This window comes from Oncorhynchus gorbuscha, linkage group LG19 (genome assembly GCF_021184085.1).
Source record: "Oncorhynchus gorbuscha isolate QuinsamMale2020 ecotype Even-year linkage group LG19, OgorEven_v1.0, whole genome shotgun sequence".
Taxonomy (NCBI): Eukaryota; Metazoa; Chordata; class Actinopteri; order Salmoniformes; family Salmonidae; genus Oncorhynchus; species Oncorhynchus gorbuscha.
In genome coordinates this window covers 15,887,548-15,901,880 of record NC_060191.1, presented here as the reverse complement: position 1 = coordinate 15,901,880, position 14,333 = coordinate 15,887,548, and the positions used below count along the sequence as shown (strand labels likewise).

The window sequence follows — 14,333 nt, the reverse complement described above, 5'->3', positions numbered from 1 at the left end:
ATCTCTGTGAGATGACAAGAGAGGAAAGATGAGAGCATAATAATTAAGCTCTTCACCTATGTGAACTCTGACACAGGGGGTCACAAACCAGATTTGTCCTGCTACGTGTTATGACTGGGATCACATGGAGTCTTCAGTGCACCCTTGGGCCTGACAGTCAGGTAGGAGAATTCCTTTTATGGGTTAGGCTACACATCAATGCACATCTGAGGGAGATTAGGCTAATAGTTTGACATGTGTATTTTCCACCAAGAAAAATCTTTATCAGTGCATAATTCATTTTCCGACAGTGTCACACAGTTCCTTATTATATTCACAGACACAGTTATTAGTCTGTAGCAAAGACACTCATGATTTCTTTTGTCTGTAGATTTAGGTTGTTTGGATGCATTCCATACTAACAGCTGCATGGCTTTTGGGTGTGATAGTTTTTGGGTTGGGCTATATGCTGCGTTCATAACCAAGTGGGAAGATACTAATTACCAGTTGTCAAGTCGTAAATAACAGTTGGATGCACTCGTTGAGAAACGCTGACCGGCTAATGGCCAACAATCGGTGTCAACCATAAACTAAAAGTACAGTTATAATGCTTGCAAAAAAATTACATTTAACTGCCGAAAATGCTGTTATCGAGGTCATTTCCTTAGTAGGTGACGTCAGAGCTCAGGGATGACAGACGAGTTTCCTACTAGATTTTACAAGTTGAAGGGGCGTTCATGTGGATTTTTTCCAGTTGTAAGAGGTAAAAACCACCTTCCCATTTGGTTATGAACGCAGCATAAAAGGCTGTTGAGTAAAAGTTGTTTTGAGTAAAAGCGCAGTACTGCATGTCTGTGCAGCACATACTATACACTATACTACCAGTCCATTAGGCTTTCAACAACAACTACCACAGTCATCTGAAATGTTTCCACTTTAATGCAATTTCATTTTTAAAAGTCATTGGTAGAAAACATAACGTCTCCATTATATCGATGACAAGGTCAGCCTCTTCTCCTTCCCCCCTGTTGTCGTCTCCTCTGTCTGAGTCTCCGTCGCTCTCTCCCTCTCCCTCGTCTCCACTCAGTATCTGCCTGGGCACCCAGTTGAACGAGGCACTGGATGTGGGAGGGGCAGTCGGGCCCGCTGGGAAGTTGGCTGCTAAAGGGGCCACCACCTAAGTGGAGGGAGGTAAAAGGAAGATGGAATGAGAGATGCAATGGAGAAAGAGAGGGGTAGATGACTTGGACTGAGTCCCAAATGACACCCTGTTTCCTTTATAGTGCACTACTTTTGACCAGAGCTCTATGGGGTAGGAATAGGGTTCCATCTGGGATGTGGTTTGTCTACTGAGGAAGAATAACCCTTTAAATGAATGGTCAGTAATTGAAAATGAAAAGAGTCCAGGATATTATGGCAGTACATTTACTTCATTGATGATGTCCCAATGTTATGGACCTTCCTATAGCCTACTGTAGGCCTGCACCTAACCTGTCATATGTAGTGCAGTTATACTGTAGAAACACTCTATTCTAGACCCTAACTCAATAGCCTACGTGCAACATGTCTGTTCCCTCATCTGTGATCTCCTCCTCCTCCCCTTCCCTGATGTCTCTTTCTTGTGTTTGGGCGCCTTTATCTCTTTCTTCATTCTCTCAGCTGGTGGAGCTAAATACTCTGGTGGGAAGGGCAACTTCCTGTCTCACTCACTCACTCACTCACTCACTCACTCACTCACTCACTCACTCACTCACTCACTCACTCACTCACTCACTCACTCACTCACTCACTATCCAAAACAAACATACACACACATTGTAGGTACAGCCCCGAAAAATCAAACATTATAGATAGCAAAAGATACAGTAAACATATAATAAAACAATATTAATAATGCCCCAAATCAAAACAGTGATTATCATCGGTAATGATAAAATGATAATGGCAACAATCAATGATGCTCTAGTTATTGATTGTATAGATTCAGTGAGGTGAACGTGATCATAACTCACTGTGTTGATGTAGGGGGTACTGACGGACGACTTGAGAGGGTTCACTCCAGAACGAGAGTGGAGAGAGAGATGGGAGGATGAAGGAAGGCCTACACCTGGGCTACTTCTTCTCCTGAGAGTTCACAAGAGAGACAGTTGAATACATTTATTTATTTCACCTTTATTTAACCAGGCCAGTTGAGAACAAGTTCTCATTTACAACTGTGACCTGGCCAAGATAAAGCAAACACAAACAACAAAGTTACACATAGGATAAAAACACAATAGAAGAATCTATGTACAGTGTGTACAAATGTAGAAGAGTAAGGAGGTAAAGCAATGAATAGGCCATAGAGGCAAAATAATTACAATTTAGCATTAACACTGGAGAGATAGATGTGCAAGTAGAAATACTGGTGTGCAAAAGAGCAAGAGGATAATTAACAATATGGGGATGAGGTAGTTGGGTGGGCTATTTATAGATTGGCTGTGTACAGGTGCAGTGATCAGTAAGCTGCTCTGACAGCTGATGCTTAAAATTAGAGAGGGAGATTTAAGCCTCCAGCTTCAGTGATTTTTACAATTCGTTCCAGTCATTGGCAGCAGAGAACTGGAAGGAAAGGCAGACAAAATAAGTGTTGGCTTTGGGGATGTCCAGTGAAATATACCTGCTGGAGCACGTGCTACGGGTGGGTGCTGCTATGGTGACCAGTGAGCTGAGATAAGGCGGGGCTTTACCTAGCAAAGACTTGTAGATGACCTGGAGCCAGTGGGTTTGACGACGAATATGTAGTGAGGGCCAGCTAACGAGAGCATTCAGGTCGCAGTGATGGGTAGTATATGGGGCTTTGGTGACAAAACGGATGGCACTGTGATAGACTACATCCAGTTGCTGAGGAGAGTGTTGGTGACTATTTTGTAAATGACATCGCCGAAGTCAAAGATGGGTAGGATAGTCAATTTTACGAGGGTATGTTTGGCAGCATGAGTGAAGGAGGCTTTGTTGCAAAATAGGAAGCCAATTCTAGATTTAATTTTGGATTGGATATGCTTAATGTGAGTCTGGAAGGAGAGTTTACAGTCTAACCAGACACCTAGATATTTGTAGTTGTCCACATATTCTAAGTCAGAACTGTCCAGAGTAGTGATGCTAGATAGGCGGGCAGGTGTGGGAAACAAGCGATTGAAGAGCATGCATTTAGTTTTACTAGCATTTAAAAGGAGTTGGAGGCCATGGTAGGAGGTTTCTATGGCATTGAAGCTCGTTTGGAGATTTGTTAACACAGTGTCCAAAGAAGGGTATACAGAATGGTGTTGTCTGCGTAGAGGTGGATCAGAGAACCACCAGCAGCAAGAGCAACATCATTGATATATACAGAGAAAAGACTCTGTGGCACCCCCATAGACTGCTAGAGATCCGGACAATAGGCCCTCCGATTTGACACACTGAACTCCATCTGAGAAGTAGTTGGTGAACCAGGCGAGGCAGTCATTTGATAAACCAAGGCTATTGAGTCTGCCGATAAGAATGCGGTGATTGACAGAGTCGAAAGCCTTGGCCAGGTCGATGAAGGCGGCTGCACAGTACTGTATTTTATTGATGGCGGTTATGATATCGTTTAGGACTTTGAGCGTGGCTGAGGTGCACCCATGTCCAGCTCGGAAACCAGATTGCATAGTGCAGAAGGTATGGTGGGATACGAAATGGTCGGTGCTCTGTTTGATAACTTGGCTTTCAAAGATTTTAGAAAGGCAGGGCAGGATGGATATAGGTATAATACAGTTTGGGTCTAGAGTGTCTTCCCTTTTGAGTTGGGGGATGACCGCGGCAGATTTACAATCTTTGGGGAACTCAGACGATACAAAAGAGGTTGAACAGGCTAGTAATAGGGGTTGTAATAATTTTAGAAAGAGAGGGTCCAGATTGTCTAGCCCAGCTGATTTATAGGGATTCAGATTTTGCAGCTCTTTCAGAACATCAGCTGTCTGAATTTGGGTGAAGGAGAAGTGGGGCGGGGCTTGGGCAAGTTGCTGCAGGGGGTGCTGAGCTGTTGGCCGGGGTAGGTGGAAGCCAGGTGGAATGGTAGCCAGGTGGAAAGCATGGCCACATTTTGGGACACTGTGCTACAGGATTCAAATTTCTGCTAGCCTTAGCTTTCCTAACTGACTGAGTATATTGGTTCCTGACTTCCCTGAAAAGTTGCTTGTCGCGGGGGCTATTCGATGCTAATGCAGAACGCCACAGGATGTTTTTGTGATGGTCAAGGGCAGTCAGGTCTGGGGTGAACCAAGGGCTATATCTGTTCTTAAATAGTGAGATAGTGAGAATGGCAAAGATGGAGAGAGTGCAGTAATAGAAAGAGTGCAATTTGAAATATTGTCTGTGTTGCTGGCATGCTGCATCCTCACTTCTTTCCTCCGTCTCTCTCCCTCTCCCTGGTGCCCTCTCCTTCACTGTTCTCAGAAGAGGCTGTGGCATCAGAATCTGAAACACAACATGACAATCAGACACTGTACATCAACATACTAACATGATCCATACTGAAAATAATCCACAGCAAGGCAGGTAACTGCCTGATCAGTATTGGTTGAGCTATGAAGAAAATAACAGATATTGTGGGGAAGTAAACATTGAGACTTGGTGCTAAGACCTACCTGAGGAGTCCTCGTCCACCCGCTCGTATTGTAACAATCGGTCCAACAGAAAACTGCAAGAGAAGGGAATAGAAGCCCAGGAAAGACCATATTTAACTTTGAACATGCTTGTACAGTATGTGTACACACTCAACAGGGGTGTATTTATTAGTATCACATCGTGGTAAAAGGTTTTGCTACAGTGTGACAAATAAATACACCCCATCTGTCCAAACAAAACAAACTTGTAGATTCACCCAACCACCTTTTATCTCTGGACACTCTGAGCAGCTTCTTCTGGGATCTTCTGAGCTCTTCCTGAAAACACTCCTGCTCCTAAACGGAGACAAGTAGCGAAATACAACAGTTCAACTCTGTAAATTACAGTTCTTGGCCAATAGGTGTTATAATAATAATAGCACGTCATTGACAATTGGATGAAACATTAATACTCACATAAACCATGAATTTCAATTTGCGATTGAGATTTGTGTAGTTCTGCTTGTAGTCCACCTCCATATTGGCATTTCTGACGCTGTGGTTGAACCGTCAGTGGACCTGCTATACCGGTAGGGAAATAGTTAGTGTCGTGGTTATGTCAGCTATATAACAGCAGCTTGTTGGCTAGCTCACTGCTAGCCTTTCCAGTGCATTATCGTTGTTTTTTTTTAATTATTTAGCTGGAAGCAGAAGAATAGCAACTGAAAACGCTTGCAAGTAGGATAATAAGGAGACGAAACCATGTCATTATAAAGTTAAATAGGTTGAATTAATATGAAAAATCCTTCATACCTCTCGTTTGAATGAATATGTACGACATTATTATTTATTTGATTATTTCTATTTCTACTTTGCACATTCTCCCATTGCAAAACTACCATTCCAGTGTTTTACTTGCTATATTGTATTTACTTTGCCACCATGGCCTTTTTTGCCTTTACCTCCCTTCTCACCTCATTTGCTCACATTGTATATAGACTTGTTTATACTGTATTATTGACTGTATGTTTGTTTTACTCCATGTGTAACTCTGTGTCGTTGTATCTGTCGAACTGCTTTGCTTTATCTTGGCCAGGTCGCAATTGTAAATGAGAACTTGTTCTCAACTTGCCTACCTGGTTAAAAGTCGCTCTGGATAAGAGCGTCTGCTAAATGACTTACATGTAAATGTAAATAAAGGTGAAATAAATAAATCAAATAAACATGCTCTTTGTTTACGTCTGTTCTTCTTCTTCGTTAGGATTTGGTTGTCAGTTCGCGTATACCGCCATCTACTGTACTGGCGTGTGAGGCCATTCACGGCCTACCTACATTACATTCTCGAGTGTACTTGCGTTTTTTTTTTTTGTGTGTGTGTGTCTGTGTCTGTGTGTCTGTGTGTCTGTGTGTGTGCGCGCCATTCTTCATTTTAAAATTTGTATCAGCGGATTGCAACCAACTGAAATGTACTGGATTGTGAGAATGGGAACAACCTCCCTATTGCGTATTTCTCATGTATTTGTCTTTTCCGCCTGTATTTCTGCCTACTGGAGTGAATTCCTTACACTTTATGACGCAAAGGTGAAGAGAAAAGGATGGGGAAAAGGGAAGAAAAATGACCTTACACACTAACCCTACAGTTGCACCCATTAAAGCCTCACCTCACCACTAGTTGGGAGTCATTTTCAAGCTCTGGAAGTGACATTTAAAACAGTTGGCGGGGCCAGACATAGAGCCAGAATGAAGGGAAATAATCTATCCCCTGCAATGGTCACATAAATAATATAGGTAAACGAGGGATCTTGGCTATTTTATGGAGAGTGAGAGCTAGTCATACCCATGAACAATAGGCCTTATCAACTAATGATTATAGCCCAAACAAGATGTCCTTGAATACAGAAATATATGGGATACAAAAGCAAACGCATTTCCTATAGAGAATTGTTCTGTTGCCTATTACAACAAGTGAATCATGTTCAGTGTGTGCGCCTCTGCATGTGAGTAATATTCATAATAATGCATTGTGCTAGTGTTCTGTATTCTGTCCACCCACAGTACTGGAGTAGACTACAGTGGTTTGGTTTCTGGCGCTGAAAGTGCAGCTTGCTCACTTCAGCAGAGCACACAGCAGTCACATCGTCAGGACCCAGGACAATGAATTATAGATGAGGAACATTCCAGAGATGAGTCATGCTACCTCTGCACACACACAGCCAATCAGCCAGTCTGTGTGTGTGTGTGTGTGCATGTGTGCATGCGTGTGAGTGTATTAGAATGGGAGAATGCTAGAGGGAGAGAGGAAGGCAAGGAGAGTGTGTGTATGCCTACGTGTTTGTCTGTGTGTGCGTGCGTGCGTGTTTGTGTGTGTGTGTGTGTTTGTCTCTGAGGGGGAGAATATTGCTAGAGAAAATGCTAACTGCTTGCTTTTATACCAGTGCTCCCCACTCTGTTTTCTTTCTGTCAGGAAGAGAAGAAAGAACAGATGGAAACTGACCTCAGTTAGTCCTACATCTACCAATATTTATGTTCAGTTTTAACACCAACATTTTATTGTTTACAGTTGTCATACTGCCCTCTCCATACGCCCTAGATACATTAGTACGAAAACAACATAGGCCTACCAAAATAAATACACAGCCTCTCTCTCCTATCCCTTCCAGGCAAACCCCTCCCTATGAATAACAGATATCCCCCTACATCCCGACCCACTGCCTGATTCTATCCCCTGACCGATTCCCTCTTTTGTTTCCAGAATGACAACAGCAGACAGAAATAGAATCTTCTCCACCGTGCAATGCCATAAATCGCTGCTGCCTGCCTGCCCATCCTGGCTAGCAGCTGTGGCTCCCTCCTTCCCTCCCTCCCTCCCTTTCTCCTCAGTGCTAATGGACGTTAGTCTTCAGCCAAGCTGCATGTAGAGAGAGGGAGAAGGCTACTGTCGGATGGTGTTTGATGGTGACCCTTGTCTGTTTAATTGTTTCTAGATAAATCTCCATTTGACTGGTTGGATGTATGTATGACACTCATTCTCTCTTCATACTTATAGTTTTGATGACCTCAGAGAGGGTATCTCTTCCTATTGGGTTCTCTCTCCATATCTGCTCTCTGTCTATCTGTCTCTGTCTATCTGTGTCTCTCTCTGTCTATCTGTCTCGCTCTCTGTGTATCTCTCTGTCTATCTGTCTCTCTGTATCTGTCTGTCTGTCTGTCTGTCTGTCTGTCTGTCTGTCTGTCTGTCTGTCTGTCTGTCTGTCTGTCTGTCTGTCTGTCTGTCTGTCTGTCTGTCTGTCTGTCTGTCTGTCTGTCTGTCTGTCTGTCTGTCTGTCTGTCTGTCTGTCTGTCTGTCTGTCTGTCTGTCTGTCTGTCTGTCTCGCTCTCTGTGTATCTTTCTTTCTCTCTGTGTATCTCTCTTTCTCTCTGTGTATCTCTCTTTCTCTCTGTGTATCTCTCTTTCTCTCTGTGTATCTCTCTCTCTGTGTATCTCTCTTTCTCTCTGTGTATCTCTCTTTCTCTCTGTGTATCTCTCTTTCTCTCTGTGTATCTCTCTTTCTCTCTGTGTATCTCTCTTTCTCTCAGTGTATCTCTCTTTCTCTCTGTGTATCTCTCTTTCTCTCTGTGTATCTCTCTTTCTCTCTGTGTATCTCTATCGTTCTCTAATTTATAATTTTCTCTTGTCCTTCAATTCTCTGTCACTGTCACTGTCACTGTCCCTCCCTCTTTCATCTTTACTCTCTCCCTCTCTTTTATTACACCTCTTTAGTTCCCTCTTGTCATTGCCAAGAGTCCCTTGTTTGCTTTCCCGTCTCGTTAGGAGAAATTGGAATGTACAAAAATCACATAAAAGACACCAACAACAACTACAATAAAAGCCTTCTCCCTGACCATAAGGTAAGCTGCAAAAGTTTATCATTTTACCCTTGGGTTTATGTCTAAAGGAAAGTCAGGCAATAGAACGTTTAATTAATTATGAAAGAGGTTGTGTTTGGGAAAGGCTCTCCCATAAAATCTAATAGGCTGTATCGATGGGACATTTTTTAAAGTACATTTTCAATGGCACAACAATATCACGTTCAATAAATAAATGACTTCTAAACTCATATGGAAAACAATTATCTAAATACATGCATGCAAACTTACTCTTTAGTTAAATAACTTAAGTCACTATTCTGTCACTATTTGACATTGTTCTTCTGCCTGTTTTTCCGTTCTCTCCTCTCCCCTCATGTTTGTCTGTGTGCGTGTTACAGGAGAAGCTGATCCAGGCTATTAAAAGAATAAAGCATGAGGTAGATGAGTGCTGGGAGGCAGAGAGAGAGACGTACATATGGTCTGTTGGTGTAGAGGTACGGTGCTGGCTGCCAATGCATCATTTCCACTGTCATTTACTTTTCATGGCTTATTCCTTTGATTATTTCATTCAGTCCTGAATATGATCATCTGTGAATGTGTTAGTGTGTCAGTAATATTAAAAGCATTTTGACTGATAGTGGTGAGAAATGTTATCCTCTCCCAAACAGGCTAGTATCCTTCTACTACCCACTATATAGTAACAAAACATAGTAAAACCTACTACACAAAAGAGTAAAGTCTGTCTCTCTATCTATCTCTCAGAGATGTTTTGATAATCTGGAACGGGAGGTCCGAGCTGAGTTCCAGAACCTCCATCGCTTCCTGGACGAAGAGGAGACCATGGACATGGAGCGACTGAAGAAGGAGAAAGAGAAGAGGGTGAAGCTGCTTAGGGAGAGGGAGAAGAAGATCGCCATGCAGGGAAGAGATCTGGAGAGAGGCATTGCCACGCTAAACAACAAACTGGCCGAGGAAGACAGTCCCAGACTGCTCAAAGTGAGTGAGTTAGGGTGTTCAGGCTATTGTTCTAGCACTGCACCTCTACACTGTAAAAAGAGGGATGGCACTGTTGTTTATCTGAAGTGCTTTTTTAAAATGGTATGATCCTAAATTAATATTTGGTTCTTTCAACATGTTCTATTCAATTTGCCTGAAATCAAATAACGAATTTGACAGATCAATGTGATTTTTTAATTGAATGAAAGCTTCTAAATTTCTTTCAACACCTCATGGGCATCAATGTTGCATAGTGGTGAGAGCAATGTAGCAGTGCCAGCCTATCAGAATCATGGCCTATTGGGGGCGTGGCTTTCTGTTTGTTATTTTTGGCCACCTGTGGGAATGAATGTCATTCCTGGTAATGTGTTCTGTTTTTTTTAATGATCATATGTTCACTGCCAGCACTGGCACTTAAATGATATCTGCTTAAGAACTGTGATACTAAAGTGCATGGAAAGGTGTCTATTGATGAGATGGTTACCATTTGGTTACAATATCGTAACCAGTTAATGTGGAAATATTATGTAAAGAAAGTGTTTGGATGAATTATTTCATGTTATGGAACCAATTTACTATCTTGATTAACAGGAAATGTATTTAATTTGGATAGGTCATTCCAGAGTGAAAAATCTACTTGGTACAACATGAACAAAAGTAGTTCTACTGTATATACACTGAGTGTGCAAAACATTAAGAACATCATGTCCATGTCTCAATTATCTCAAGGCTTAAAAATCCTTCTTTAACCGGTCTTCTCCCCTTCATCTACACTGACTGAAGTGGTTTTAACACGTGACATCAATAAGGAATCGTAGCTTTCACCTCGATTAGTCTGGTCAGACTATGTCATGGAAATAGCAGATGTTCTTAATGTTTTGTGTATTAGTTTGCATTTATGTTATTTTTAGGTTTAACCAAAGGTTTAATCCCACAGCATTTGCAACCCCTCCTCGCACCTCCCCTCACCCCCAAAAAATAGCTTTTTGGGAACTAACACTTCACTTTCCCTCTTACTAGCTCTGACTGCTGATAACTACTTTAATGAGGACAAATGTACTTACTATGACTGTGATATGTAGTTGTCCCACCTAGCTCTCTTTAGATGAATGCACTAACTATAAATTGCTCTGGATAACAGCGTCTGCTAAATTACTCAAATGTTCATGTAAATCTAGTGCAGGGCTGGAACTAAAGCCTGCACACTGCAGTAGCCCTCCATGAGGAGAGTTGGCCAACATCAATGATTATAAGATGAGACAAACTGTTATAATTGTTTATGACAACTCATGTCATTATTACGACCACCGTCCAGGTCTTATGATGAAAGGTTGGAGAGCAAAGTGTTACAGAGAATGTGATGAATGGAGGAGGGAGGGAGTGATTTGGGGAGGGTCATGGGAATGAGAAGCTTGGAGTACCTCTACAGAATCTACTGGATGCTGCTCTCAGCTTCCACAACAGCTAGCCTACGCTGACATTGATTGCAGTCCTCAAGGAGCACCGTGTCAGCTTATTATAGCCTTCTCTTCTGGCACTAATTTGATCAATCATTGGCTAAAGAGTCTACTTGCCTGCTTTTGCAGGTCTAAATCAATTTCTCATTAAAAGGTTGGTGGACAAAAAACTAGCGGAGGTTTGGCAACCAAACAATGATTGAAAGAGAATATGAGCTGCATACTGAGTTCACGAGGGCACAATTTTCATTTGTTTTCTGATGGAAAACAAATTGAATATACATTTTTATTGGGCACCTTTATCAATGGAACAAATACACTGTTATGTGCAATGTTGTTTTGAGTGCTTTAAGTCTTTCACTACTATTATGACCATTCCTTTTTTCTCTCTGAAGGAGATTCAAGACCTATTGAAAAGGCAAGTGTTTATATTTAATTATTTAACTGATTATGACTCCATCTATTTATTGTGTCTCAAATCACTCCCTTCTCCTGATCGCCCATAATCTCTCACCTTGCAACTTCGGCATCTCATTCTCTCTCTCTCTCTCTCTCTCTCTCTCTCTCTCTCTCTCTCTCTCTCTCTCTCTCTCTCTCTCTCTCTCTCTCTCTCTCTCTCTCTCTCTCTATCTCTCTCTCTCTCTATCTCTCTCTCTCTCTCTCTCTCTCTCTCCTCTCTCTCCTCTCTCTCTCTCCTCTCTCTCCCTCTCTCTCTCTCTCTCTCTCTCTCCTCTCTCTCTCTCTCTCTCTCTCTCTCCCTCTCTCTCTCTCTCTCTCTCTCTCTCTTCTCTCTCTCTCTCTCTCTCTTCTCTCTCTTCACTCTCTTTCTTCTCTTCACTCATTCTATCTTCTCCTTCTTTCTTTGGCATTCCACTTTCTTTCTTCACTCTCTCTACCTTCTCTTTCTCACTCATTTCCATTCACATTCTTTTCATTCCCTTTCTCATCCATCTTTGCACTCCTCTTCCCCTGCACCTCTCCCTCTCTCATCCCCCCCAGGTCCCAGGTGGCTTTCATACCGCCTCCGCAGGTGGATGTGGAGGTGCGATCAGCACACTTTGTGGGGCCCATCCAGTACAGGATATGGAAACACATGAAGAGCTGCCTGTACCCGAGTAATGAACATCATATCATTCTGTGACATTAGTATTGTTATAGTATTGTTTATTATAAAATGTGTATAATGCTGAATTAAAGAGATTACGCCTTCTAGTGACGTAGTGCCAATGGACTGGTATATCTGTTTTTTACATTCCTACTTAAAGGGATCCACTTACACATATACCATTAGACAATTCTAGATTACAACAATGCAACTCACCTGAGCCCCCCCCCCCCCCCCCAGATATCACTGAAGTGACCTTTGACCCAGAGACAGCCCACCCCCTCCTCACCCTCTCCCCCAGCGGCACTTCTGTGTGGTTCGAGGAGGACAAAGTTATCCCCAAGGCCTCGGAGGAGGAGCAGCCCCCCAACCCCCGCTGCTTCCACTACTACTACAGTGTCATGGGCCGAGAAGGCTTCATCACCGGACGCCATTACTGGGAGGTGGAGGTGGGCCGCAAGACAGCGTGGCGGCTGGGTGTGGCCAGGGAGGACGTTCACCGGGGGGAGATGGACTCCAGCGGGACCAGTAATGGTCTCTGGACCCTATCCCTGAAGGGAGGGGCCATCTTGGCCTGTACAGACCCCAAACCCACCAAGGTCCCGGTGTCCATCAAGCCCGTCCGGATCGGAGTGTTCTTAGACTGTGAGAAGGAGGAAGTAGCGTTCTATAACGCTGTTACCATGACGCCGCTGTACACATTCTCCATGGAAACGGTGTTCGTTCCGCTGATCCCCTTCTATAACCCATGTGACACGGACGATGGGAGGAACCTGGGTCCCCTAAACCTCTTCAGCCCCTCTATATGAGAGTACAGAGAACCAAGGAGAACCAAGGTTGTACTGGAGTATATGTCGTTTGGGGATGTGGTGGAAGGATAGAGAGAATTTGTAAATGGTTTGTTTTATACAGTGTGTGTTTCTGGTATAATTTCATAGCTGGCTGGAAGCATGATGTAAATTGTATCAGTTAAAAAATCCAATGAGTTTATGATATGCATTTACATTTACCAGGGGAGGCTGGTGTAAGGAGCTATGGGAGGACGGGCTAATTGCAATGGAATGGAATCAATGGAACGGAGTCAACGAGGTTTCCATATGTTTGATGTGTTTGATACTGTTCAATTTATTCCATTCCACCCAATACAATGAGCCCATCCTCCCACACGCCTCCACTGACATGTACCTAACCAGCTCTATGGTATAGCACTATCAATTCATATTTATGCCATTGCGTTCAGTTGTTTGCATTGTGGTTTGAATATTGATATTTTATTGGCATTAAATACACAAATAAATAGGTAAACAAATTAACACAAAACATAACACCAGAATGTGATATTTTTGTCATATTGTCACATAATAGGTTATGAATGTAGAAAAACCAGACTAAGGTATCGAAAACAAGTCCCAAAAATGAGCAAAGGCCAAATGCCAGTATCCTAGTGGGGGTAGATATCACAGGGCCTCAGGACTTAACAGTAGGGGTTAACTGCACAATGATGTTACCTTTGGCCCATCTATAAATACTGTGGTCATGCATCCATAGCTGTGACACTTTGTCAGCAGTCCAAATGTCACCCTATTCCCTATATAGTGCACTACTTCTGACCAGGGCCCATGGACCCTAGTACAAAGTAGTGCACTAAATAGGGAATAAGGTGCCATTTGGGATGTATCTATTGTGGCATGGGTATGGGAGAAATGTAGGGGAGGGGGGTGGGAAGAGGGAGGAAGAGGACACACAGGGTGACACTGGAGAGTGTGACACTGTGGGAAAATAACTAAATGTGTGTGACATTGAGTAAGATGACTGACGTGAGGTAGCATGACAACACCGTCACATTTACAGAGACCAAGGCTTCCTCAGTGAGCGTGGCCATTAGTATGATATCTTACACTATGCACGGTGTGCCAGATAGACAGCTAGGAGAAAAGTGCTCCACGAAATGAGATTGTAAAATCTAAGTGCACACACGTTATGGCCTACCTACCTACCCGAATAACATTAGGACAAATTCAAAGTACAAGAAAAGTACAGAATCAATGACAAGGAAAGGACACTAGATTTTTTTTCTCATAATCTTTTGTTTATTCTTCGTTATGTTTTTTTAGACATGAAATAAAGAAAATAACACCTTTCCTTTACAAAACGCCTGTGTGTCGTGTTGTGAAAAAAGGGAGGAGGGAGATCAACAGACTACAGAGCGCTACACACTCCATCACAGCAGAAGGAGTAAACAGACAGAATCAGAATCAGGGCAGAGAGAGATCACTCACATAGTGCAAGGAACGCCAATGAGAACACTGGTGTAAATTTGGGGGGGGTCTGTCCCAGCCAGGG

The 14,333-nt window shown here is 42.8% G+C and overlaps 2 protein-coding genes across 10 annotated transcripts; one reads left to right on the top strand and one right to left on the bottom strand.

The window, feature by feature from the left end:
• Positions 1-239: 239 nt before the first annotated feature.
• Positions 240-5,851, bottom strand: LOC124005777 (INO80 complex subunit E-like). Of its 6 annotated transcripts, none has more exons than XM_046315311.1 (7): positions 5,766-5,851; positions 5,061-5,162; positions 4,870-4,940; positions 4,626-4,678; positions 4,380-4,455; positions 1,992-2,103; positions 240-1,156 (listed from the first exon to the last, which is right to left on the bottom strand). In XM_046315311.1, exons 2-7 carry the CDS (start codon positions 5,121-5,123, stop codon positions 896-898), a joined length of 636 nt encoding a protein of 211 aa, XP_046171267.1. In that variant the 5' UTR covers positions 5,124-5,162; positions 5,766-5,851; the 3' UTR covers positions 240-895. The 6 variants fall into 6 exon arrangements, with proteins under 6 accessions (XP_046171267.1, XP_046171265.1, XP_046171264.1 ...); XM_046315309.1 differs by having other exon boundaries at positions 5,061-5,165; positions 5,823-5,851; XM_046315308.1 differs by having other exon boundaries at positions 5,061-5,165; positions 5,766-5,841.
• A 1,618-nt stretch (positions 5,852-7,469) lies between these two features.
• Positions 7,470-13,941, top strand: LOC124006525 (zinc-binding protein A33-like). Of its 4 annotated transcripts, none has more exons than XM_046316590.1 (7): positions 7,470-7,538; positions 8,344-8,471; positions 8,831-8,926; positions 9,195-9,428; positions 11,281-11,303; positions 11,885-12,000; positions 12,231-13,941. In XM_046316590.1, the coding sequence occupies exons 1-7, from the start codon at positions 7,526-7,528 to the stop codon at positions 12,797-12,799; spliced, it is 1,179 nt and encodes a 392-aa protein (XP_046172546.1). In that variant the 5' UTR covers positions 7,470-7,525; the 3' UTR covers positions 12,800-13,941. The 4 variants fall into 4 exon arrangements, with proteins under 4 accessions (XP_046172546.1, XP_046172548.1, XP_046172547.1 ...); XM_046316592.1 differs by having other exon boundaries at positions 7,490-7,593; XM_046316591.1 differs by having other exon boundaries at positions 7,514-7,538; positions 8,395-8,471.
• Positions 13,942-14,333: the final 392 nt, after the last annotated feature.